The sequence below is a fragment of the Malania oleifera genome, chromosome 7, assembly GCF_029873635.1.
Source record: "Malania oleifera isolate guangnan ecotype guangnan chromosome 7, ASM2987363v1, whole genome shotgun sequence".
Lineage (NCBI taxonomy): Eukaryota > Viridiplantae > Streptophyta > Magnoliopsida > Santalales > Ximeniaceae > Malania > Malania oleifera.
In genome coordinates this window covers 101,776,848-101,800,309 of record NC_080423.1, presented here as the reverse complement: position 1 = coordinate 101,800,309, position 23,462 = coordinate 101,776,848, and the positions used below count along the sequence as shown (strand labels likewise).

Genomic DNA, 23,462 nt, shown 5'->3' with positions numbered 1-23,462 from the left:
AATCAAAAGATGTCAACACAGGGTTGATGCATTCAATCAAATGCAGAACTCAAAAGAAACTAAAAGGAGTACCTGTAGATGAACAACTTCAGGCGCACACACATAAAGAAAGATGTGAAACAAGGCTCGAGCTCAATGCACAGTAGCACACAAATGTTGGCTTCTTCAACAGATATCAGCGTGTAAGCTTGCACACGATATGGGAAAAAAAAAACTACTTGGACTGGGGGAGGGTTAAGGGGTGGAGAAGAACCTCAACAACATCAAGAACAAAATAAAATTAAAAAGGTTTATTTAGAGGACTTTTTTTCTAAATCTGATAACATGCATGGAATGAGACATCGAATAAAACAGGCCAAGAATAATTAAGGTCCAGTATGGGTTCATTAGGAGTGGCAAGAAAGAAATTTTTTTTGAATCTGTCATTGAATTATTTGAATATATAATTAGATTATAAATAAGAATTCCTAACATTATACGTCTTGTTTCATGGAGTTACAAAAGAAATGGAAAGAAATGAACTCCAACTATAAGACAGTGACAGCATCCTTTCATTGGTGTCTCTATCTTCAGGCTGGATTTCCAAATCTTATATATTCAAGGTCTGAGAACTGTTCGAATGAATTTTCTTCTTCGCAGCATCCTCTTCTTTTTCTTGATCTTCCCCCTTGTCAGACACACCATTCTGTTCATCTTCTCCAACTTTTCTTTTGCCCCCTCAATATCAGCCCGAATAGCTTTGTCCCTTCTCTCATTAGATAGCAGTGCCAATCTTGCAAATTTTTTAGGCCTTACAGGACCAAGTCTTTCAGTTATGTCCTTGAATGCTGGAACAAGGCAACGTCTCATGAAACATCCATCAATGAGCTGCATTGAGTTTAACTCAGGAAGAGATGGAGCATTTTTCAGCTCAAGGTCTAAGCAAAATGGGGAGTCCTTCAACCACATCCTCAGGGAGTGTGCTTTTGCAACAAGGAGTCCACTCCGTGTTTTACAAGGAAAAAATGGGGATGCCATCTCCCAAAGGCAAGATTTCAGCGTTCTATTTAGGGAAACCATGTTATATTCAGCAGTACCTGTTATCAGAACAACTGATTTTGGAGACTCTGGAAAACCTTGCAATGATGCATCCTGCCATCATAAAAAAATACATTGTTGCATTAGATGCACCAAACCAATGACTAAAAGGTCTAAATAATCTTCTTCTTTTTTTTTTAAATCCAAATAATCAACGACGGCTAAAAAAGCTCTAAGGATTACACTAATGGCTAGCAGGTCAGTGCCAGACAGAGGACTGAATTTTCATGAGTTCAAGATACTTTCAAATTTGACAAAATAAGAATATCTTGGGTTCTAGAGTTCTGAAGGTAAGAGGTGTGAAGGACATAAAGATTGGTGAGGCATTGACAGAATATGCAATCAATGTTGCTCCTGATTATTTTGATGACTTGGGTAATTGATCATGGTAATGCTTGTGATGATGAAGAGGATTATTCCTCTTCTTCTAGGGTGTGAAATTTTGAGCTTCTAGATGAAGATTGAAGAAAGAGTGAAAGTGACTTCATAGTGAAGAAAGTTAGCAACTATGTGGAACATGTAAATCCAGACCATGACCTTTTTCTGAGTCTCTTCTTCATCTGGGCAAACTGGTATCAATAATGAGAAGAGCACAGCAGTAAGAGCATTGGCCAAATGTAAGAGGATAAAGTATACTAAAGAAAGATTGTTATATTCATTTTCTACTACTAATTCCACACCTCTAACTATTCCTCATTCATTTCCATTGTATCATAATATTACAACATAACAAAAATGTTTGAGAAGGCATATGCAGGGTCTCAAAGTGTAAATACATGGGCTGCTTCTTGTATCTTACCTAATTTGGTTTTAGAAAATGTGAATTCAGAGTCACCTGCATGCTAAGGGGAGCTTGTAAGGAGAGAAAAGTCCAACAGAAAGAGAGGGACTACTTGGATGCACAATCTCTCTTGTATGAGATGGGGCTTAGGTTGGGGAGTCTGTGGGAATGGAGCTTTGGCTTGAGAAGGTGCTTGGATTGAGAATGGAAAAGTGAAGAGACTGAGCAAGGAGTTGCTTTCATCTCTGAGTTACAAGCATGAGGGAATAAGAGGGTCATTTCTGGAAGTTGTAGTAACAGGAATAGGTAAGGAGAACACTTTAGCACATCCTGTTCTTTAATTTTTATGTACTAAACATGGGCTAATAGCAGCTTAGCCAAGCCAATTCACTCTTAGCCCATGAAACAAAGGAAACCTTATTTCAGATCGTCAATTGAACCCTTATAGATGTAAAGGGTTCTGACTGGTAGGGCAGATAACAAATCAGCAATCCAAGAGTATAATGGAGGAAGTAACTGAGTCCTTGATTAAAAGTATCTGAGTCCAGGATTAAGGACTGGGTTTTTCTTCCCTCCAATGGAATTTATGGGAGATTATTGTTCTTTAGGATACAACTATTACTTGTACCGGATAGTGTTCATACCTCCTTTTCTATGTCCATTTTTCATGATTGGTGTCTAAAATATTTTACTGGTGGGCAAGTGGATGTGGAGATTCTTTTACAACCTTCCCATGGCACAAGGTTATAAAAAGTAAATTATGAGCTTTAATGCAAGAGTGAAATGCAAGAAATGGCACCTACTCTGTGCTACACATGTCAGTGCCAGGAAGTTCATTTGTCTTCTCTTTCCACATCTTACAAGATTTGATATTATTCTTCTTCCATTTATGGGAAGGATATTTGGATGGAGAATGCACCCATTTAAATATTGTTTCCTCAGCTATAGGCTGTCTTAATTTTATGATGCTCCAATTTTTTCATCATTTTCCATGAATGGTGGTTCTCTCCCATTGGATTGCCATTTCTTTAGGAATATTAATGAAAAAAAAATAGAGGAGCTTGCTCATTCAGTTGAAGTTTTTGAATCTTTTGTTCGTCACTTCTTCATCCAAGGCATGATGTTAAAATTTGAGAACACAATATAGTAATTTTTCTTATTCATGTCTCTCCTGCCAAAATTTTCTACTCTTCCTCCATTTTCTATAGATGAGGTTTGAGGCAGCTAAGATCAGGATCTTCTTAATAGGACTAATGCTAATAGTTTGTCAGGTCAGAAGGCATGTTGACTCCCCATTAAGGATCGCCCCTCATCAAGCATATTCTCCTAGCATGCATTGGGCCGACCAGTTAAAAATGGTGAAGCCCTAGTTCAAATTTGCATAAACTGGAGCATAAGCCGATTTTTGTAAATTAACTCTGCAAGGGTATTTTCGGATTCTAAATGAGTAAAATAGCCTATCTTTAAGCTAATTTGTATTTGGGTCCACACAGTATTGGCAAGAAGGCTTTGATAGAGTCAAAATCCCATCATAAATGAATTAAAATGGTGGCAAGCAGATCCTGGACTTCCAATAGATGTCTTCCCAAGTATTGGAGTCAAAAGAAGGTTTTTCTTACCTTTCCATAAAATAATAAGATGGCAACTCCATTAATTAAGTTGGATTCCTGTTGTTCAAAACTACATTCATTTGGGATGATGGCCTTGTGAGTATTCCCCTATCATCAAATTGCATGATTCCTTGACAGGGATCTGTGGGAATTCCAAATACTTAGGAGAAGTGATCCTTTGTGCATGATAAATTATTAAGTTCCTACAGTCCTACTATTTAAACTATGTGTGTGTGTGGTTCAATGGTTGGAAATACCTTTGGAGGTTTCAAAAAATATTTTAATAGTTTAAGCATTTGGTAATACATAGTGGTTAGCAAATGCTAAATTACACTTTTTGTAAGTGTTTGGACTTTTGCAGTGGGCAATTGCCAAAAATAGCTACTAAGATCCTAAAAACTTATTGATGTACCTTTCATGCATCTATTTTTCAGTTTCCTTTGTTAGCCCTACCACAACCCATTGAGTGCATGCTTATGCAATTATGCTATTGCACTGGTCTTACGACGGCCATCAATGCCCATATCTTGTCAATGGGTGTTGATTTGCTTTTGTTCAAGCTAAAGTGATAGCAAATTGGCATTTACATGCCATTCAATATCCTTTTTTTTTCATAGCCCTACTAATTGATGTACCATTGATGTATCCATTTCCCAATTTCCTTTGTTACCCCTACCACACCCAATTGAGTGCATGCTTATACAACTATGCTATAGCATTGGGTTACGATAGTCATCGATGTCTAAGCCATAGACATTGGTTGTTGATTGCTTGTGCTTAAGCCAAAGTGATAGCATACTTATGTTTACATGCACTGCCTATTTTTTCATTCTTGAGGCATGTTCTCCGCAAATTGTCGGCTATGTTGTTGTCACACCTAGTGGTGCTTCTACAATCCTGCTCAATGTGTATTTCTACAATCCTAGCCTAATGTTTGTATGCTGGAATGGAGTGGATTGAGAATGGAATGAAAAATTATATGGGAAAATTTGTAAAATAATAAATACTAATTCCATTCAGTTCTTGCATACGAAACAAATCATAAGTGAGTTAGAGATGGTTGCCCATTCTAGGAGTCCTAAACTTGACTTATTTAGTTCAAGGATGGTGACTTCTTTTGACCATTGGATGTTTGGAATGGTAAGTCATTTTTTGCATGAGAATTTGGAATTTTGACTAAAAATATATTCTTTTATAGTAGGCCTTACAGGTGGATATCAAAAGGCCTCATACGTCATAAGGCACTTAGCCTAGATGTGCAATTCTTGAAATGAAACAAATGGCTACTATTTTTCTCTACTAACATATAGCAGGGCAACATTAGAACAATTTGTTTGCTATTTTTTGTGGAAGAAGCGTATAATATGGAATTTATGGAGGTGAAATTTTGGAACGTAAAAATGTGCAGTTGATGGTTCTTCGAGTTCTGTAGAAGAAAAGAAATGAAGAGGATTTTCTATAGGGTTGTTTCATTGGTTCTCTCTAGGCTTTAGCTTCCACCATTTTTAGGGGTATTTCTTTAAGTGACATGTAAAAGAGTTTGAGGGCTATTTTATATAATTTTTTCCTTGGTCTGGAGAAGTCCTAGCTGTCCCCTTGTGTTTCTATATCTCTCTCTTAATTAAATCTTCTCCATTGTTACTAACAAAAAAATTCTTCTATTGAAAAAATATGTGTTTCAGTTTCAAATTGAACTATAATTTTCTCACGTTTTTTGGGTTCAGTTCTCATGATATTAGAGCTCTATCAATACCGAAATTTGCTAAAATCTGAAAGTAAAGCAAAGATGCCATTCTATTACAATTTCAATATCCATTGGGATTGAACAAAAATTCCAAGACTAAGGGTCCATACAGTCTCCCATTTATTCTCTTTTCATATTTTTGCTACAAGAAAATTTTAATGTGTCAAAAAACTAATAAATTTCCAGAAAGGGTTGAGGTTTAAAGCCCCAACATTGTAGACTAAGCCTAAAGCATTCCATCAATATCTCCATGCATCAGCATTTAAAAAGAAATTTAGAAAAAAATTATCTTAAGAAACAAGTGTTCAACTATCAACTATATTTATTGCCAAATCCACAACATCTACTTAGAACAACCTAGCTTTTATGCAGTTCTCTTATGCAGCCTCCAAAGTTATTCCAAGGATCCACCATAAAATAAACAAATTAACTAATTAATTAATTAAAGTTGCATGGATGAAATCATCAATGACAAAAAGAAAATCTTTAGATATGTTATGAGATTGGATTCGCAAAATCCAGGTCCAGGTACTTTATTAAGCTGAAATAGGAAAGCATCCAGAGAAAGGAACTTATTTGCATATTTTAATATGTATCAAGAAATAACCTTCTAAAAGATAATGAATTATGATATTGGTTCAAATTTAGTGCAAGTCCGCAATCTAGCTCTATAACAGAGCAGAGACACAAAAGGAATGATTAAATTGAGCGTTTGATAGTTTCTTCCAGCAGAACTCTGACGAAGAGTGGACTGGAGTGGCATCTTAAGAAACCATGATATTACACTTTGTTTCTCTATGCTGAATGGTGGAGTTAATGCCATTATTGCAAAGTCCCGGGCCCCTCCATGGGTTAAGGTAAAGTTGATCAAAAATCTTAACTTGATATTTTTCAAGGAAGGATAATCAACTGATGTTATTCCATATGTTCCTTCCAGTGACGAGTTCTGAAATGCATGTAACTTACATGGGAGACCAGCTCTTAGCTGCAGTTAGTCAGCCAATTCAGAGGCTGATTCCCTAGCCTAGGATGGTGGGGGAAGTTTCTTCGCAAACTCCCTCCCTCCACCTCTTAAAAAAGAAAAGAACAGAGACAGAGACAGAGACAGAGACAGAGACAGAGAGGAGCCACCCCATATCAAGTTTGGCAGAAAAGGTCTAGAAATCACATTCCTAATGTTTCGTACAATCAAAGTTTGGGTAGGGTATATAAGTTATGTAATGATGAATTATCACAAAAATATAACAGTTGAATGGCAGTAAAAATGGAAAAACAATAATAATAGTAAAATAGTAACAGTATCCATTGTAATGACAGACAATAATGATAGTGACAATGGTAACAACTGTTGGTGTATATATGTAGTGGATTTCAGTTTCAATGGTTCACATTGCAGACCTAAAAAAAAAATTCATAAAAAATAAAATAAAAAAAAATTGTGAGAAAACAACTAGCCTGCATATGATCGAGCCATAAAGTAAGACCAACTAGAGCTGCACCAGCAGATAGCTTTCTAAAATCAGCTCCCCAGTCTTTGTCAGCCACCCTATACATATATATATTATATATAAATTAAAAACATAATAGGTAATCTAACAAATAATAAATGTCAAATACTAGAATGCAATTTAAAACATTAGCATTAACTATTAACAAAATTTACTATCAAATCTAATGAATAGACCATGTCACATTAACAGAGTGACAGACTAGCAATAAGAAAATCATCAGGCTCTTAATAAATGATAAATAATTAAATATCAGTTATCCAGTTCTTTGATTATTCAAGAACCCTTTTGGTTCTATTTGAACCTGCCCACTGATTCTTGAGAATAGATTAACAGGCTCTTGTTCCAAAATGGGCTTAGAGTTTTCTACCTGAATAGGCTGGCTGATTCAATTTTTTAGATCAACTGGCCATAAAATAGGTCTCCCAATTACTTGTGTTAAAGCTTGATATACATTATTGGCCCACAACCTAATAGCTAAAGCTTTTAGGTAAAATGGTAATCTAACATAGTCAAATTCACATTAGTCAATCTGGTAAATGTCCACCCTCCCCTCAGGTTCCTTTCAGATGAGCAAAGTAGTTAATTATCATGAAAGATCCATCCAGTTCTTTTACATTCTGTTGATGGACATTTCCAAACCAATCAATTTCTTTTTGTACAGGCACAAACAACATGCAAACAGAAAACAACAAAAGGTCCAGAAGTTACCTGAAAACACCACGACGATATATGTTCCTCTTGATTGCCAGTTGGAAAACCCAAGAAGCAGTGGACCGGAGTTCAAATGCCCACAACAAATCCTCCAAAGCATTGACAAAGTTAAAGGCCGCATCGTCTTTCACGGATTCAAGTTTCTCCATATATTGGTCCACCTTTAAAATTATTGAGTCAGACTTTTCCATCAGAAGCCTGCAAATGAAGGCCTTTGAGAATGAAAGGCAAAAAAACACAAAATGACTCACAGAAGAGAACACACTTCTACATGATGCTAACAAATTAAGAAAAACTAATGATTACCTGAGTGGAAGATCAAAGCCAGCATCTCGGAGAGCACTTAAGAGGATTAAGGCTTCACTAGTGCGCTCGGACAAACTTGCGGCCCTTATAAAACATGTCCATATTCTGTGGTCAGGGTCCAGACCATCTTTTTGCATCTCCAAGAGCTTTTGAATTCCAACATTATAATCCCCATTCTTGAGATAGGCATCAATGACCGAACTATAAGGTAGTGTACTAATATTTGAACCTGTTTCTTTCAAACTATAAAGAACCTTTTCAGCTTCCTGAGGCTGTCCAGATGTGCCATAAGAAACCATAAGCAGGTGCATTGTCGCAATGGTGGGTTCCACTCCCCTCTCTTTCATTGTTACAAGTAGATTTTCAGCTTTGGAATGGTTTCCAGAACTCCTAAATATTTTCATCATTATATGATAAAAAGAACGATCCAATTTGCAGCCATTTAATTGCAACTCACTGAAAAGTTCCTCTGCTTCTTCCCATAGCTGCTGCTTGCCACAAGCTGAAATCAAACTTTTGTAGGTGTCCAACTTAGGGTCCAGACCCAGCCTCCTCATTTCATGCATCAAAGACAAACCCTCTTCTGGTCTACGATCCCTGCAGCACATGACAATTAGAGTATTGTAAGTGTCTTCATCTGGTGTAAGTCCATCTTTTTGAATCCGCTGGTAGATTTGAGCTGACTTTTTAAAATCTTCAATCCCTGTATACAGCTTAAGCATGGTATTCCACACTGAAAGATCAGGCTTAAAACCCATCTCTTCCATCTCAGCAACCATGGCTTCAACATCTCTCACTCGTTTTCCCCTGGATAATAATGCAATCATAACCTTATAAAGGTGCATGGTTGGAATATAACCAGCAGCTTTCATTCCATGGTATATTTTCTTCACCTCAAAAATGTTACCTGCTTGTGCAAATGCATCAAGCATCAAAAGAATGGAACTTTTACTCATCTTAAAACCCATATCTTGCAACTCCTGGACTACCACATAGAGCTCATCTAATCTTCCATCATTAATCAAAGCTTGCAAGAGACTATTAATGGAATCCACTGTTGGGTAAGGACCATCTCTCATCATTGTATTAAAAACAGCTCTTGCTCGCTCATAGCAACCACTTGTAGCATAAGCATGCATTAATGCAGTCCAAATCTTCCGATCCACAGCCATGTATCTCTGTCTAATATTACTCGCCAAGCCCTCTGCTTTCTCCCACAGCTTCAATTTCCCATATGCCTCAATAAGAAGAACATACAAGGAAATATTGTCAACTGAAATTCCTCTCTCTTCTGCCTGGTTGAGCACACAATGAGCCGTCTCAGGAAAGCCCATTTTGCAGTATATAGGCACCATACAGTGGAAGATATTTTGAGAAGGCACCATCCCATAGAATCTCATTTCAGAGAACACCTGAGAAGCTTTAGCAAAAAGCTCATTTTCTTCACAGCATTGAATCAGGGACTCGAACATAGTAAAACTTTCAGTAAACAAACCAAATCCTCTAGATGCCTGATACTCTTCTAAAGCAGCATCCAACTGGTGACTCTTGCAAAGTGTGATAACAAGGGCTTCAGTTAACAGTTGATGGGATCCAGGAGGATGTTTTCTCAAAAAATCAAGCAAATTAAGTGCTTCAGAGTGCCTACCAGATGAACTGTATGAACTCAAGATAGATAATAAGTTTTCACGGTCTAGTTTAAGCCCCTGACTGATAGCCAACCTCAACATGTTAGCAGCTTGGTCATAACAATTACACTTTACAAGAATAGAAGAAATAATTTGGGGGTTTATATTGCATAATTGCCTCATGTCTTCAACAATTTTTACAACCTCTTCCTGTTTGTTTTCTCTCACAAGAACTCGAAGCAAGTCCTCATACAAGGCAGGATCTGGTGTGAAACCATCATGAACCATACCATGATACAAGACCATCGCCTTCTTTGTCTCGGTAAACCTCAAAAAAATATCCAGCATGACTGAATATGCCAGTTGATCAGGTTTGATCCCCGACCTCAGCATGCAATGAAACGTATCTTCAGCTTCCACTCTCTTCCCCGCTTTGGCATACCCAGAAATTAAAGCACTGAAGGTGCGCAAGGTAGGTTTAACTCCAATGTCCAACATCTCTGACATCACATTTGCAGCCTCTGTTATCTTGCTCGCTTTCCCAAGTGAATCAATCAAAACAGTAAACGTGACAGCATCAGGATTTCGGCCTGATAATTTCATTTCGTTATAAAGTTGTAATGCCAAATCATGCCGTCCTTGCTTCCCATACATGTGGATGATTGTGTTATAAGTCATCTCATCTTTACCAAACCCCATTTTCACCATCTCCTCACAGATTTCTTCTACCTTCTTTACATTCCCTTCTCTAGCAAAAGCATACAGCAGAGAATTGTATGTCACTGCATCAGGAGTAAAACCTCTAGACTCCAATTTCTTAAAAAGCCGCTCTCCCTTGCTAGCGAACCCACATCTCCCGCAAACTGATATCATGGCATTGTAAGTCCACAGATCAGGCTGGCAATTATGAGCCTCCATATCAGCATAAACCTTTACAGCCGCCTCCAAATCAGACTGACGGGAGCAAGCACTAATAAGAGTGTTGTAAGTTATTACGTCGGGCTTAAGCCCCGACCTTCTCACTTCATTGAGAAGTTCAAATGCCAAATTTGGTATCAATGAACCTGATTTCACTCGGGCATTAATCAAGGTATTGAAACTCACTAGATTCGGTTCGCAACCTCTTTTGTGCATTACGTCGAGCAGTTCTTGCACCTTACCGAACCGACCATTCCGGGCATAAACACCCATCATAGCATTGTACACTTGCACAGTGTTACCAATTGCTGGCTCGGCTCTAGCAAAGATTTCAACAGCTAAGGCCTCCTGATTGGCCTTGCCGAGCACGGACAAGATCATTGCAAGCATTCGGGCATTGGGAGAGTACCAATGCCGAAGATTCAGCCATTCATACACTTCCAATGCCCGTTGCCAGCTTGTCTGCCCAACCCATTTCACCACAAAGCAAAAATCAGTGGGCGTCATTTGCACAATCCTCTTGTCCAACACATCAGCCACAAACTCATCAGATTTCAACCCTAAAATCCTATCCGTCAAAATCTGAACCCTCTGTCTCCAATTCTTGTCCCTTATCAGTGTCAATTTCCTCATTTTCATTTTAGTCCTGCTAGGCCTGCTCAACACTTCTACTGATTCACCATTCATGTCCAAAGCCTCAGCAAAACCCCCCATCTGGGTCTCCTCCAAACCCTCGGAATCCGGCGTATTCGCAGGGAAAACGGCGTCTCCGACGACCCACGTCGGAGGAGGAGAAGCCACAGTGAACTGGGTTTGCGGCGGTGGGCGGGTCTCGGTGAGCTTCAGGTGGGGCCATCTCACAGATGGTGAAGCTCTACTGTAACTAAATTTATGGGTTTCTACATTTTCAGAAGTGGTAGCAGAAGAAGACGGGGCGCAATCTACAGAGGAAGAAACAGTGGAGTCTCTGCCACTTGTGCGTACCTTAGAGACAACGTCTCCGTGTATTGAAGGTGGTGCTGAAAAGGCCAAAACGCCCGTGCCCGCCATCCTTCTTCCTCAATCCATGCGGCCTAGTTTCAGGAAACGAATTACAGATGAATACTTAAAAAATGTAGATACTTGAGTTATACAGAGAGAGAGAGAGAGAGTTCGCAAGTTCATTTAGGAATTAGGATTAGATGAAGTTTGGCAGTGTTCGAAATTGGGTTCAGGGTGCATCAAAGAACAAGAGAGAGACCCTTTGTTCCTGCGATTCAGGGAGGAGTCAGATATTTCTTCCTGGCGAGATGGCAGTGCAGCAACACACAGATGATAATAATGTAATCCTAGAAAGTAAGCATTTAAGTTTAAAAATACATGCAATTTAATCAAATAAAACCCATGGCATGGTGCGATGGAAAGGCATAGAAAGAGTATCGGGAGTTCAATTTCAGGTAAATATACTCACAGAATCAGCAGTACCTGTGAATGGTGAAAATTTACTCTTTGAGCCAATAGGGACCGTGGATAGTGAGAGTTCGCTCTGTGAGTCAGTGGAGATTGTGGATGGTGAGAGTTCTCTATGAGCCAGCGGGAACCATGGATGGCAATGGAGATATGTCTCAAGAGTCGGGTTGGCCGAACGTCCAACTGATGCACGGAAGCTATATCCGCATTCTGGACTTTAACTGATCAACGAGACATAGGGGAAGGACGTTGATCCGTAGATTTTGGTACCGCATTAGGGGGTCTCCTAATATGCTATTTTTAATCATAATTTTTATAATTATTTTAGAAAGTTTCAATAATTTGGGCTTTCAAAGTCATCTTTGTTTTTTTATAATTCAAATTTATGTACCCCAAATCACCTTCCCATAAAATAGAAAATTTGAAATCCTTCATATATTTTCCTTGAAAAACAAATTGATTTGTTTATATAGTGGATTCTTACCGATCAATTGAAAAAATACTTATCTAGAAAAAGTAACGATCTAAAAGTAATTTGAGAATCCTTATTATAAGTATTATAATTAAAATCGGAATAACCTTAGGTTAAATTAAGAGTTAATTATGTATTCATGGAATGAGTGTATATGAGATATTAGTATCTTTCCTTGGCATAATCAAATTCTCATACCTAATTCTGAAAATGTAGGCTCTGACCATTGGCTCGTTGGCCCATAGATTTAACTAACAGGATATTAATCAATTAATAATAATTAAATGATCTAATTATACCTAAGAAAACAATACGTTAGAAACGATTCCATCAAACCAACAACATATTAATCAAATTCTCACTATCTTTGAATCGAGTCCGTCAAATCTCTCCCACAATTCGCACATTATGACACTTGAGAAACAAAACAATCAAGTAATATTACCAACAATTATTAAGAGAGAAGGTCGTCAATAGTTTGAAAATTGAAAATGAATTCTCGTAATAGAAAACTATTTTTCTATGTAGAATTTATTTGTTATTCATATAAAAGTGTCACTACTATTAATAAGGTTTCTAAAACGCCACTAAAAAATCAATTATCAAGGAGATTGCTAGAAACCAATACTAGTATTGTGTCATTAGTCATGCTTTTGTGTGGGTCGTTGTACGGATGAGCTAATGAGCTTAATCCCTCATTGTTTGCTTCAACTTCCCATTTTAATAAGTAAATAGTAAGGTATAATGCCTTAATGCATTTAGTAAATAATTTTTTCAATTTAAAAAAAATTATTTTTTAAATTTTTGAATAAACTTTTTAAAACAAGATGTGAAACTTTTAAAAGTTAAAAACTAATTTTTTGGCAACAAATTATTTTATTCCATTATTGTTCCTAATTTTTTCAAATATTAGGTAAGGATGCATATTATAGTGATCTGACAAATTTTATTTTAGTGATGAACCAATTGACTAAGAGTATTCAAAAGGAGGTTCCATGATATATTGTTTGCAGATGATATTGTATTAATTGACGAAATTAGGGATGGAGTAAAGGCTGAGTTAGAATTATGGAGAGAATCTTTGGAATCTAAAGGTTTTAGGATAAGTAGAAATAAAACAGAATATATGAAATGTAATTTTAGTAATGATAGGAGGAATATTGGACACAAAGTTAAACTTGATGATGAAGAAATATATAACACTTGTAGATTTTAATACCTTGAATCTATTATGCAAGTTAAAGGAAAAATTGAAGATGATGTAATGTATAGAGTTAAAGCAGGTTAGATAAAATAGAGAAGTGTTTCAAGTGTATTATGTGATCGTAGAATACCCTTAAAATTGAAAGGGAAGTTTTATAGGATAGCTATAAGACCAGCTATGTTATATGGATCTGAATGTTGGGCAACGAAAAAACATAATATCCAAAAAGTAAAAGTTGCCGAGATGAGAATGCTTAAATGGATTAGTGGTATAACATTGAAAGATAAATTAAGGAATAAACATATTCGTGGTAAGTTAGGTATAACTCGTATAAAAGATAAGATAAGAAAGGGACGACTCAAATGGTATGGACATTTATAATGTAAGTCTTATAGTGCACCTGTAAGGAATAGTGACTTAATTACTGTGGGGGGCAGTAGAAGGGGTAGGGGTAGACTTAAACTAACTTAGGAGGAGATAGTGAGTAAGAATTTAATATCCTTGAATCTATCAAAAGAAATGGTCTGTAATCGCATAAATTTACGAAAAATGATTCATATAACCAACCCCACTTAATGGGAATATTACAACATTATCAATGTATTAGTTGCATTTCTTAAAAATATGTATCTATTTTTCTATCAAACACTTAGACCCTATTTAAAACTTGAAAGATGGGAAGGAAAGGAAGGGCAAATGTAATAATTCGGAAAAAAAATTAATTAAGAATAATTTCAATTAATTAATTAATTATTATTAAATTAATTAATTAAATAAACAAATAAAAGGAATAGTTAAAAAAATAAATTAAATTAAATTAAATTTATTTATTAGTAATTAATTAATTAATTATTAAATTGAATTAATTAAGTTAAGTAAAATGATTATATATATAATATAATATGATATCGTGTTAATGAATAAAGTAAAAGAAAAGAAAAAAAAAAGGAAGCTAGAAGCTTCCTATGGATTTCAAATTGAAATCCATAACTTCAATTGGAAACAGACAGAGGCCCCCCCCTCCAGTGTTCTCTCAATCTCTCATCGTCTCTTTCGTCCTCCTCATTTCTCTTCTCAATTTTTCGATGGATATTCGGCCGATTAGAAAATGGAAGGTATTGTTAAGTTCTTAACTCCGCCACTGACATTTCTATTGGAGCGGATTTGTCGTAAGAACGGCATAGGCGTCATTCCTAGGTTAAGATAATTTTTTCTTATTTTCTCAATTTCTCCTTAGATCTTCAGTCAAATCGACGATCGGGCACCACCAAGGAGTCCTAATCGTGAATCATCATTTTGACTAGAGTAAATTTTCAATTTAAGTATCTTAGGCACCACTCCAAAGCGAGAGTGGGATTTGGGAAATTAGGTAAATTAGTTATATTTGAGGGTATAATTATTTATTTGAAATTTATGGGTCTAGTAAATGTTAAAATAGTATTTTATTTAGGATTGATTTAATTGAATTAGGATTATTAAATCAGGGCTTGGGTGAGCGCCGCAAGCATCTTTTTGGGGTCCCTGTTGGCCTAATTCAAGAAACCAAGTAAGGGAAAAAATATATATTAAACCAGGATTTTTATGAATGGAAAATGAATTGTGTTATATATACGTGTATACAGGTATGGGTTTAAAATGTCAACCGTTTAAATTATGTTTTCTGAGCCTAGGGCTGTTTATTAGATACGTATATATGAAATTGAACTGATGAATGTAAAAGATATTTTCAAGATAATTATGTAAGAAATGAAAGATATATTTTCAGCATATAAATGTTATATGTAGGTTGGCTTATTTTACAGGAAATATATGTATGAATTTTACTGCTAAATTGTGTGGCATGAGTAAAATAGAATTTTGTGTGGAATTTTGTTATATATATGAGATGTAGGATATACATGAAATGAACTAAATATTAAAAAGATATATAAAATATGCTACATGTGAGTGTTAATGCAACCATGGAAACAACAACGGCTGAAAAAATATCGGAATTAACCAACCACAACTGAAAAGATGCCAACCACGGCTGAAAGAATGTCAAAGCTAACTAACCATGGTTGAAAAGATGCCGACCACTGCTGAAAGGATGTCAAAACTAACCAACCATGACTGAAAAGATGTCGACCATGACTGAAAGGATGTCGAAGCTAACCAACCACGGCTAAAAAGATGCTAACCACGGCTGAAAGGATGTCGAACTAACCAACCATGGCTAAAAAGATGCTAACCACAACTGAAAGGATACCGAAGCTAATCAACCACGGCTGAAAAGATGTCGACCACGGCTAAAAGGATGCCGAAGCTAACCAACCACGACTGAAAAGATGTTAGGTATTTATGAACTAAATTAAAAATGAGTATGAAATGAAAATGAATTAAAAGGTATGAAATGTAAAATGTGAACGATGTAAAATGGGAAAGAGCCATGTAAAGTGAAATACTACGAAATGTTAAACTGAGAACATGAACATATGAGAATTACAAAATAATGATCAACAAAATCATGTATTATGATATTATCAGTATTTATATTAGTAGAACATGTTACATTTGGACGGGGCAAACTCTTCGCCCAAGGACTTGCTGAGAAAGGCAAGTGCACTGGTAAGTATCAAGTGTAGCACTAGGTTGCATGACGTACTAGGACAGAGGGAACTACTTGTATGGGCGGATAGATTTCCCTATTCTTGGGGCCTTCGCTAGTAAAATTTTGTATGAACTGTGTGAGTACGAGATTAATCTATCACTTGAGGGCTTATTGAGTAAGGTGAGTGCCCTGGTATGCTTTAATTGTGACCTTTAGGTTGCCTAAAGTATCAGAGCATAGGGGTGCTACTTGTATGGACGGGTAATCACCTATATCCTTAGGTAATCTCGAGAGTAAAATACCTTACATGTGTTTGAACAGGATCAGAAAATGATTTCAGAAATTATGTTAATGATTTGAAAATGATGAATAATATGTTATTTACGAATCTCATATTGCCACACGCTGCTTTAATATATTATTTTTTTTCCCTTATTAAGATGTGTCTCACTCGAATACAAATCTATCTTTTCAGGACTTCCACAAGATCGAGCTTAGAGAGCTCAAGGTGTTTATAGCATTTTTGGGTTATAGTAAGGCAAAAGGGGTATAATTTTGATGATATTTTTGGGATGTACATATTTTATGTTTTATGTATTATGTTTTAAGTTTTCAGAGTTGTGAATACTGGAAGTTATGGATTATGTTTTTGGAGATATGAATATATGTAATTATAGGTGGATGAAAAGTTATTCTGGATTATAGATAAAAATTGAAAACTCTGGTGTTATATTGTTGGAAGATTATATTTATGTTTTCCATTACACAAATGATATTAGAATGTTGGCTAGCAGGTAAATGAATGGATTGTAGCAATTCGGACCCACTTAGTGGGTCAGGGCGTTACAAAAAACATAGAAAAAGAAATCAACTTTTCATATTTGGTGTTAGTGTATTTTAATATTATTATTTTATTTATTATCTTGGAAAAGAGCATGTATCTTGGAATGGGTTATATATCTACATTTAATTAGGTCATTCATTCATGTATCTCATAAATTCATAAGATTAATTATATGAGTGTATCTTAAAATTAAGTGTGTACCTATTTAATAAACAAAGAAAGGAGTTTTTTTTTTTTTTTGTGGAGCTTTGGACTCCTCCATTTGTACAGAATTGGAGAGTCATACAATTCAAATCGGTTTGTTATATCCTATGGGAGACAAGTCTCTATGAGTTCTCCTACATCGGATCATGGGTTAAGCCAAAAAATCGCAAAGGGCTTGAATCTCCTTAAAGAGAGTGAGATATTCGTACCTCGGTCTATTTGTGAATCGTGTTTATATTTGTATTTTTATTTGTATTTAAGTTTTATTATTTTTATTTTATTAAATTTCCTAACAATTTCAAGTAGATTCAAAATATGAAATCTGCAGTTGAGAAACCGAATGAAAATTTTGGAGATCTCAACAAGCTTTTTCAGTTTAAGGGAGCCCACAACAAAAGATGGAAAGGCAAGGTACTCTTCTACCTTAGTCTCCTCAAAGTTGCTTATGTTCTCACCGAGAAGGATCCAAAAAAAAATTGATACCGAAAAAATGAATGAAGATGAGTTGGTCGATCACCACAAAAAATTGGAACAATACGAAAAAGATGAGTATAATTGTCGGTATTACATTTTAAATTGTCTAGCCGATCATTTTTATGATTATTATGATACTAATTACTCCTCCACAAAGAAACCTGGAAAACTTTGTAGAATAAGTATGATACCAAGAAGGCAAGGGCAAAAACATATGCAACTAGCCAATTTTTTCACTATCAAATGGTGGACAAAAAATCGATTGTGGAGCAAGCACAAGACTTTCAAATGATATAGGTGAAGGTTACATCAGAAGGGATCAAGATTGGAGACATCTTGTTGTGGCTGGAATTATTGACAAGTTACCCCCATCTTAGAGAGAATTCCAAAAGAGCATGCACCATAAAAAGAAAGATATATCTCTTGAAACCTTGATCACTCGCATTCGCATAGAGGAGGAGACAAGAGGGCAAGATGCAATTATGCAAGAAAGTGGTAATACCAATAACGGTAATACCACAAAGGTAAATTTAATTGCTTCTAAACATAATACTTTGCCTAAGGGTCTTTTTTCCTAAGAACCCTAAATTAAAGCCTAAGAGGATGTTGTGAAAATTGAATGCACAGCGGAATAAAACGATCTTACAAACACAGCAACCAATAGTGAAATATACAAAACAACAATCACATAGATTATAATGAAAGAAATAATAATGACACAAAGAATTACGTGGTTTGGCAATGTCTACATCCATGGGAGAAATTGACAATGTAATTCTTATTATCTTGTGTCAAAAGACTTAAACATTACATAGTTACAACATAAACCATGTATATATAAGTTTTCTAAAGGCTTTTCCTCCAAAACTCAACCTTTCCAATGTCCCAATTCAAGATTTGAAAACAAACGCTAAGTAACCAAGCCAAATCGTCAACAGTTTGTAGAGATACCATCGACGATTTAATATCGAGGGCAAATAGTTGAAGCAACAACACCAGAAATGTCGATTGTTTCTTGTCATCCTAACAAAACCTGAAAACTAGAGTTGTTATTTTCTACCATATTTTCTCATTGTACATGCATTCCACTCAATATATGAGCCACATATTATAACAATCTCCACCTTGGCGAATATACGCCCCTTAGAAGAAAACTAAAAACATAATCCTGCTGCTCCTTCTTGACCTTGGGACATTAGGTTGGGACTGCCTCCCGTCTAGCAATCGGAGACATTTAGCAAGTCCAAGCAATGGTTAAACTTATTCGTGGCAGTTTCAACTTCTGCCAAAAACCCCAATTCAGTTGTAAATAATGCAACCTGAGATTGTACCTCGAACTTAAAAAAAATAGGCCTTCCCACAACAGTAAACACATACCCTATTGTAGACCTCATGTCATCCAAATCCCCTGCATAGTTTGCATTCATAAATCTCACAACTAATGGATCACTTTGTTGCCTGTTGAAACATCTCACCACACCAACATAGGGGACCTTTGACATGTCCCGAACATCACCGTCTGTCCTTGCGTACCAAGCAATAGACAATTTACATTGATTCTCCACAAAACCACCCTGAGACATCCACAATCTCCTTGCAATTCTGTCCATAAAGCCACCCTGAGATAACCCCAATCTCCCTGCAGCTCTGTCCTACGAATCTCTAACCCAAGACTCTTCTTGGTTGTACCCCAAACATTCATGTCAAAATATTTTCTCAACGGAGTTCCCAACTTATTAGCCTCAATCAAAGCCTTCCCAGCAAATAACATGTTTTCTACATAAAACAACAGATACATCACCCCTTGCATCCTATCACCCTCTTCCCTTTGGAAGTCCCACCAACTCTCACATTTAGTTCATATACAATGACTCCATCTCCTCCACCATAGAACTCATTCATCTATTTTTTCCTTTATTGTGCACCGCATCTTGAAAAATAGTAGAAACCTTACTGGTAGTAATGAATGCATAAGACACCAGAACATCAACTTCATACCTGGGCAGTGGCATGATAGTGCATTTGGGCCCACTGTGATTCTGCTGATTTTTCGAGCTATGAATTCCTGCATTATGAACAATGTCATCTCTACCCTAAGCTTGTCACTCCACCTACATCACATGCTCATTGTTGCTATAGTTTTCTAGCACCTGTTTCTCTTCATCTACCTAAGTATGTTGTACCATGGCTTTCTCACCAAAAATCATGTCTCCACTAATCACCACCTTGTTCGCTATTAGATTACATAGATTGAACCCACATTTCTTATACCCTCGAAAGATGTACCATCTAGACATTCCAAACTTAGATCTCACCTCACTTGAAACATGCATGGCTGGACCTCTAAACTCTCTCAACACAGAGTAGTCTACCGCATAACCTGTCCAAACGTCTCTGGAAACTTTCCCATCTAGTGATACCCTTGGCGATCAGTTAATCAAGAAACATGTCATACTCACTAACTTTACCAAGAAGTTCCTTGCAAGCCCTGCATACAACCTATCATGTTGCTCACAAAACTCCTTGAACACCAGCATACTCAATTCCATTGTTTGACTTGAGGATCTCTGTAATGCCCCGACCCTTTAGGTGGGCCCGAAGTGCTACTATACATTCCTAACTTACATATCTCTTATACCATACATATACAACACGTCCAAATAAGGGAAATTGGGTGTTTCATACTGATCTTCGTAATCATGCATAGTGGAAAAACATAAACATACACCTCCTAATATTAACTTACCAGAGTTTCTAACTGTTTCCTCACATACATCCATATATACTAAAACATAATATGCTATTACAAACTCAAAAAGGTAACCTGGCCAAAGCCCAATACATATATAGGAACTTACATAAACTATCAAAACACTATCTCCAGAATCCTTCTAATAGTCTAGGACCGGTTTCCTGCAGGACCTGAAATAAGATTTGTGTATTGGGGTAAGACACTTCTTAGTAAGGTACATCATATTACATCAGTGTGTGACTTCATGAGTTTATTCCAGTAGAAAATAGTTATACTTTAAGAACCCGACTCGAGAAATGTCGATTAAATAAATAAGAAAAGAGAAGGGAAATTAAAAAGAGAAAAATAGCAAGGCTCGTCGATGAGGCTCCTTCTCTCGTTGATGAAGTCCCCTCTACAGCTCAGCGAGGAAATTCAAAGGTTCGTCGACGAGTGAGTACCGAGAGATTTAGGGAATTTTGAAATCTTAGGCTCATCGACAAGGCCACGTCGTCGTCGACAAACTCCCTTCTAATGCTCATCGACGAGGACGTTGTCTCATCAACGAGGCTGACCGGGTCAAGGGGTCTATAAATATCATTTCTCATTGCTTTATTGCTAAGAAACCAAAATCCTCTCTCTCTCTCTCTCTCTCTCTCTCTCTCTCTCTCTCTCTCTCTCTCTCTCTCTCTCTCTCTCTCTCTCTCTCTCTCTCACACACACAGATTTTGGGCTATCTATTACCCGAATTGACGATCCGACATTACTATGTGGATAAGGGGAGGAATCTCTATGGTTATAGTGGATCAAATCTTTGTTTTAAGGATTTTTGGATTTTATCCTGAAATCAAGGTAAGGTTCCGATTTCATTTTTGGTTTGGTAGATCTGTAGTAGATAGGATTATATTGAAGTTGTGTTCTTCGATTTTTAGGTTTTGGGAACTCAATTCGCTATTTTGGAGCCGTATAGTTCGTGTTTTGGTTATTGGGGAAAGGTAAGGGGATTCTGTTTATATCAATTATTTGTAAAATCTATTTCGGTAAAACTGTTGTTTCTGATGATACAAATGTTTTGGTTACTTACTTGGGAAAACCTATCGGGTGAAATTACGAGATTTTCAAGTTTACGATTTTTTGGGAAAATTTGGGTTATCAGGTTTCATCTCAGATTCTGTTGGAAAATCACGTATTTGAATAAATGGTAATATAGAAATGACTATACCTTCATTTTATGTTAAATTGTATTCTCAGATTAATTATGATGTGATTATTTGTTAGCCAAATAAGTATGGCATAAGCTGGTAAATTGAAATGAGTTGAGTTATGAAATCGTGAAATGAGATATAGGCACGATGGTTCCAAAACTGTTTTCAGGAATCTATGGAGAACTAATACCGGTTAAGTACCTAGGATTCTATGTGATGATTGATATTATGTGGTGAGCATCTGGTTTAATTACCAACGAGCTGAACATCCGGTTTAATTACCAAGGAGTTAGGGCATTTGGTTCGCTACCAATGGGCCAAGACATCTGGTTAAATTCTGATGGGTCTAAAATCCTGTTTTAATTCCGACGAGTCGCTCATCTAGGTTGTTACTAATGAGTTGGGACATCCAATTTAATTCTGATGTGTTTAATACCAACGAGTCACTCATCTGGGTTGTTACCGATGAGTTGGGACATCTGGTTTAATTATGATGTGTTTAATGCCAACGACTCGCTCATTTGGGTTGTTACCGATGAGTTGGGGCATTCGGTTTAATTCTGATGTGTTTAATACCGACGAGTCGCTTATCTAGGTTGTTATTGATGAGTTGGGACACGTGGTTTAATTCCGATATGGATATGTGTTGTAAGATATACTATGTGTTGTGATATGTGTTTGTGAATTATTCTAGAACTGTGTTGTGAACTATACTGGAATTGTGAAGTATTATGTTTTGCCGTTGAAATAACACTCATACGCCCTCACACTGATATAACCTTTTTCTTCCTTACTAAGAGGTGTCTCACCCCTATCATACAAATTTTTTTCAGGTCCTTCAAGTAGCTGACATTAGTGTCCTAGCATTTCAGGAGCGTGGTTGTTGGTTAGCTTTGTAGAAGTACTTGTGTAAATACTAATCTTTTTTCGGTTTGTCATTTTGGGTTATATAGACACCCAGGGTATGTTATGTATTTTGGGAATTAGACTATGATTTTGTATAAACTCTGGTATAGTATGATGGTATGCTATTATGATGTAATAGGTTGAATTATTCCACTGTGTATATTGTGAATGTGATTGTGGATAGGGTATACGTGAGCCCTGCGTGGTCGGACCCTTATATTGTGTAGTATCATGGATGGTTGTATGATACAGGGATAGGATAGGTTACTAAATCACACCCTGGGCCCATTTTTGGGTTCGGGGTGTGATAACTTGGTATTAGAGCTAACTAGGTTGTTAGGTTTTGTAGACTTGGCTAGGCATGATTATATGAACATACCAAAGTATAGGATGTAGAGAATGGGTAGAGTAGTTTGAGGGTTGTCTTATAGCTAGACAGGGGTTCATTGACAGTGTTCTGTGTTTTTCCTAGAATGACGATTTTAGTAAAATCATGGCAAACCATTGATGGTTTCATGTCGGTGTGCTGAGGCAGACCTGGACCTGAGATTTTAGAAGTTAACATGATTATTTTACAATGATTGTGTTAATTGTGCTATGATAGAGGAATAATAATCTATTCATATACTATTTTTAGAATGGAGCCCAAGGATAGCAACTAGGATAGTATCTTGGAGAGGACTGCGAGTGAAGGGTCTCCTTCCATGCCTCGGGGTTTGACCAGGCATATTATGCAAGAGATCGGGCGAAGTGTTTGGAGATGGGAGCATCCACCTACGGCTGCGAGTTGCACCATTAAGAAGTTTACCCACATGCATCCTCTGACGTTTACCAGGGGATCCAACTCGATTGTCGCAGAGAACTAGATACAAAAGACAGAAAAGATATTGAATGTTCTACACTACACTGACAAGCAAAAAGTTCTATATGCAACATTTCAGTTGGCAGGGGAAGCTGAGAGATGGTGGATGGCTGTGAGTCTACTTGAGGAGCAAAGAGCTAATTCATCAAGGATGTCGTGGAGCTGTTTTAAGGAGGTATTCTTTGAGAGATACTTCCTGGCTTCCACCCATGATGCAAAGGCAAATGAATTCTCA

At 36.7% G+C, this 23,462-nt stretch overlaps 1 protein-coding gene across 3 annotated transcripts; it reads right to left on the bottom strand.

The window, feature by feature from the left end:
• Positions 1 to 350: 350 nt before the first annotated feature.
• On the bottom strand, positions 351 to 11,602 carry LOC131160267 (pentatricopeptide repeat-containing protein At3g18110, chloroplastic). 3 transcript variants are annotated; one of them, XM_058115730.1, is made up of 5 exons: positions 7,741 to 11,596; positions 7,432 to 7,632; positions 6,668 to 6,758; positions 1,077 to 1,131; positions 351 to 827 (listed from the first exon to the last, which is right to left on the bottom strand). In XM_058115730.1, exons 1-5 carry the CDS (start codon positions 11,334 to 11,336, stop codon positions 598 to 600), a joined length of 4,173 nt encoding a protein of 1,390 aa, XP_057971713.1. In that variant the 5' UTR covers positions 11,337 to 11,596; the 3' UTR covers positions 351 to 597. The 3 variants fall into 3 exon arrangements, with proteins under 3 accessions (XP_057971713.1, XP_057971712.1, XP_057971714.1); XM_058115729.1 differs by having other exon boundaries at positions 351 to 1,131; positions 7,741 to 11,602; XM_058115731.1 differs by lacking the exons at positions 351 to 827; positions 1,077 to 1,131; positions 6,668 to 6,758 and having other exon boundaries at positions 7,432 to 7,646.
• Positions 11,603 to 23,462: the final 11,860 nt, after the last annotated feature.

Excerpts from the sequence above, each read along its gene's own strand:
- LOC131160267 (XM_058115729.1), bottom strand. The coding sequence starts at position 11,336 with ATGGCGGGCACGGGCGTTTTGGCCTTTTCAGCACCACCTTCAATACAC. Across the intron at positions 6,759-7,431 it reads TATCGTCGTGGTGTTTTCAG|GGTGGCTGACAAAGACTGGG; the intron begins GTAACTTCTGGA and ends ATATATGTATAG. Across the intron at positions 1,132-6,667 it reads TATGGCTCGATCATATGCAG|GATGCATCATTGCAAGGTTT; the intron begins GCTAGTTGTTTT and ends TTATGATGGCAG.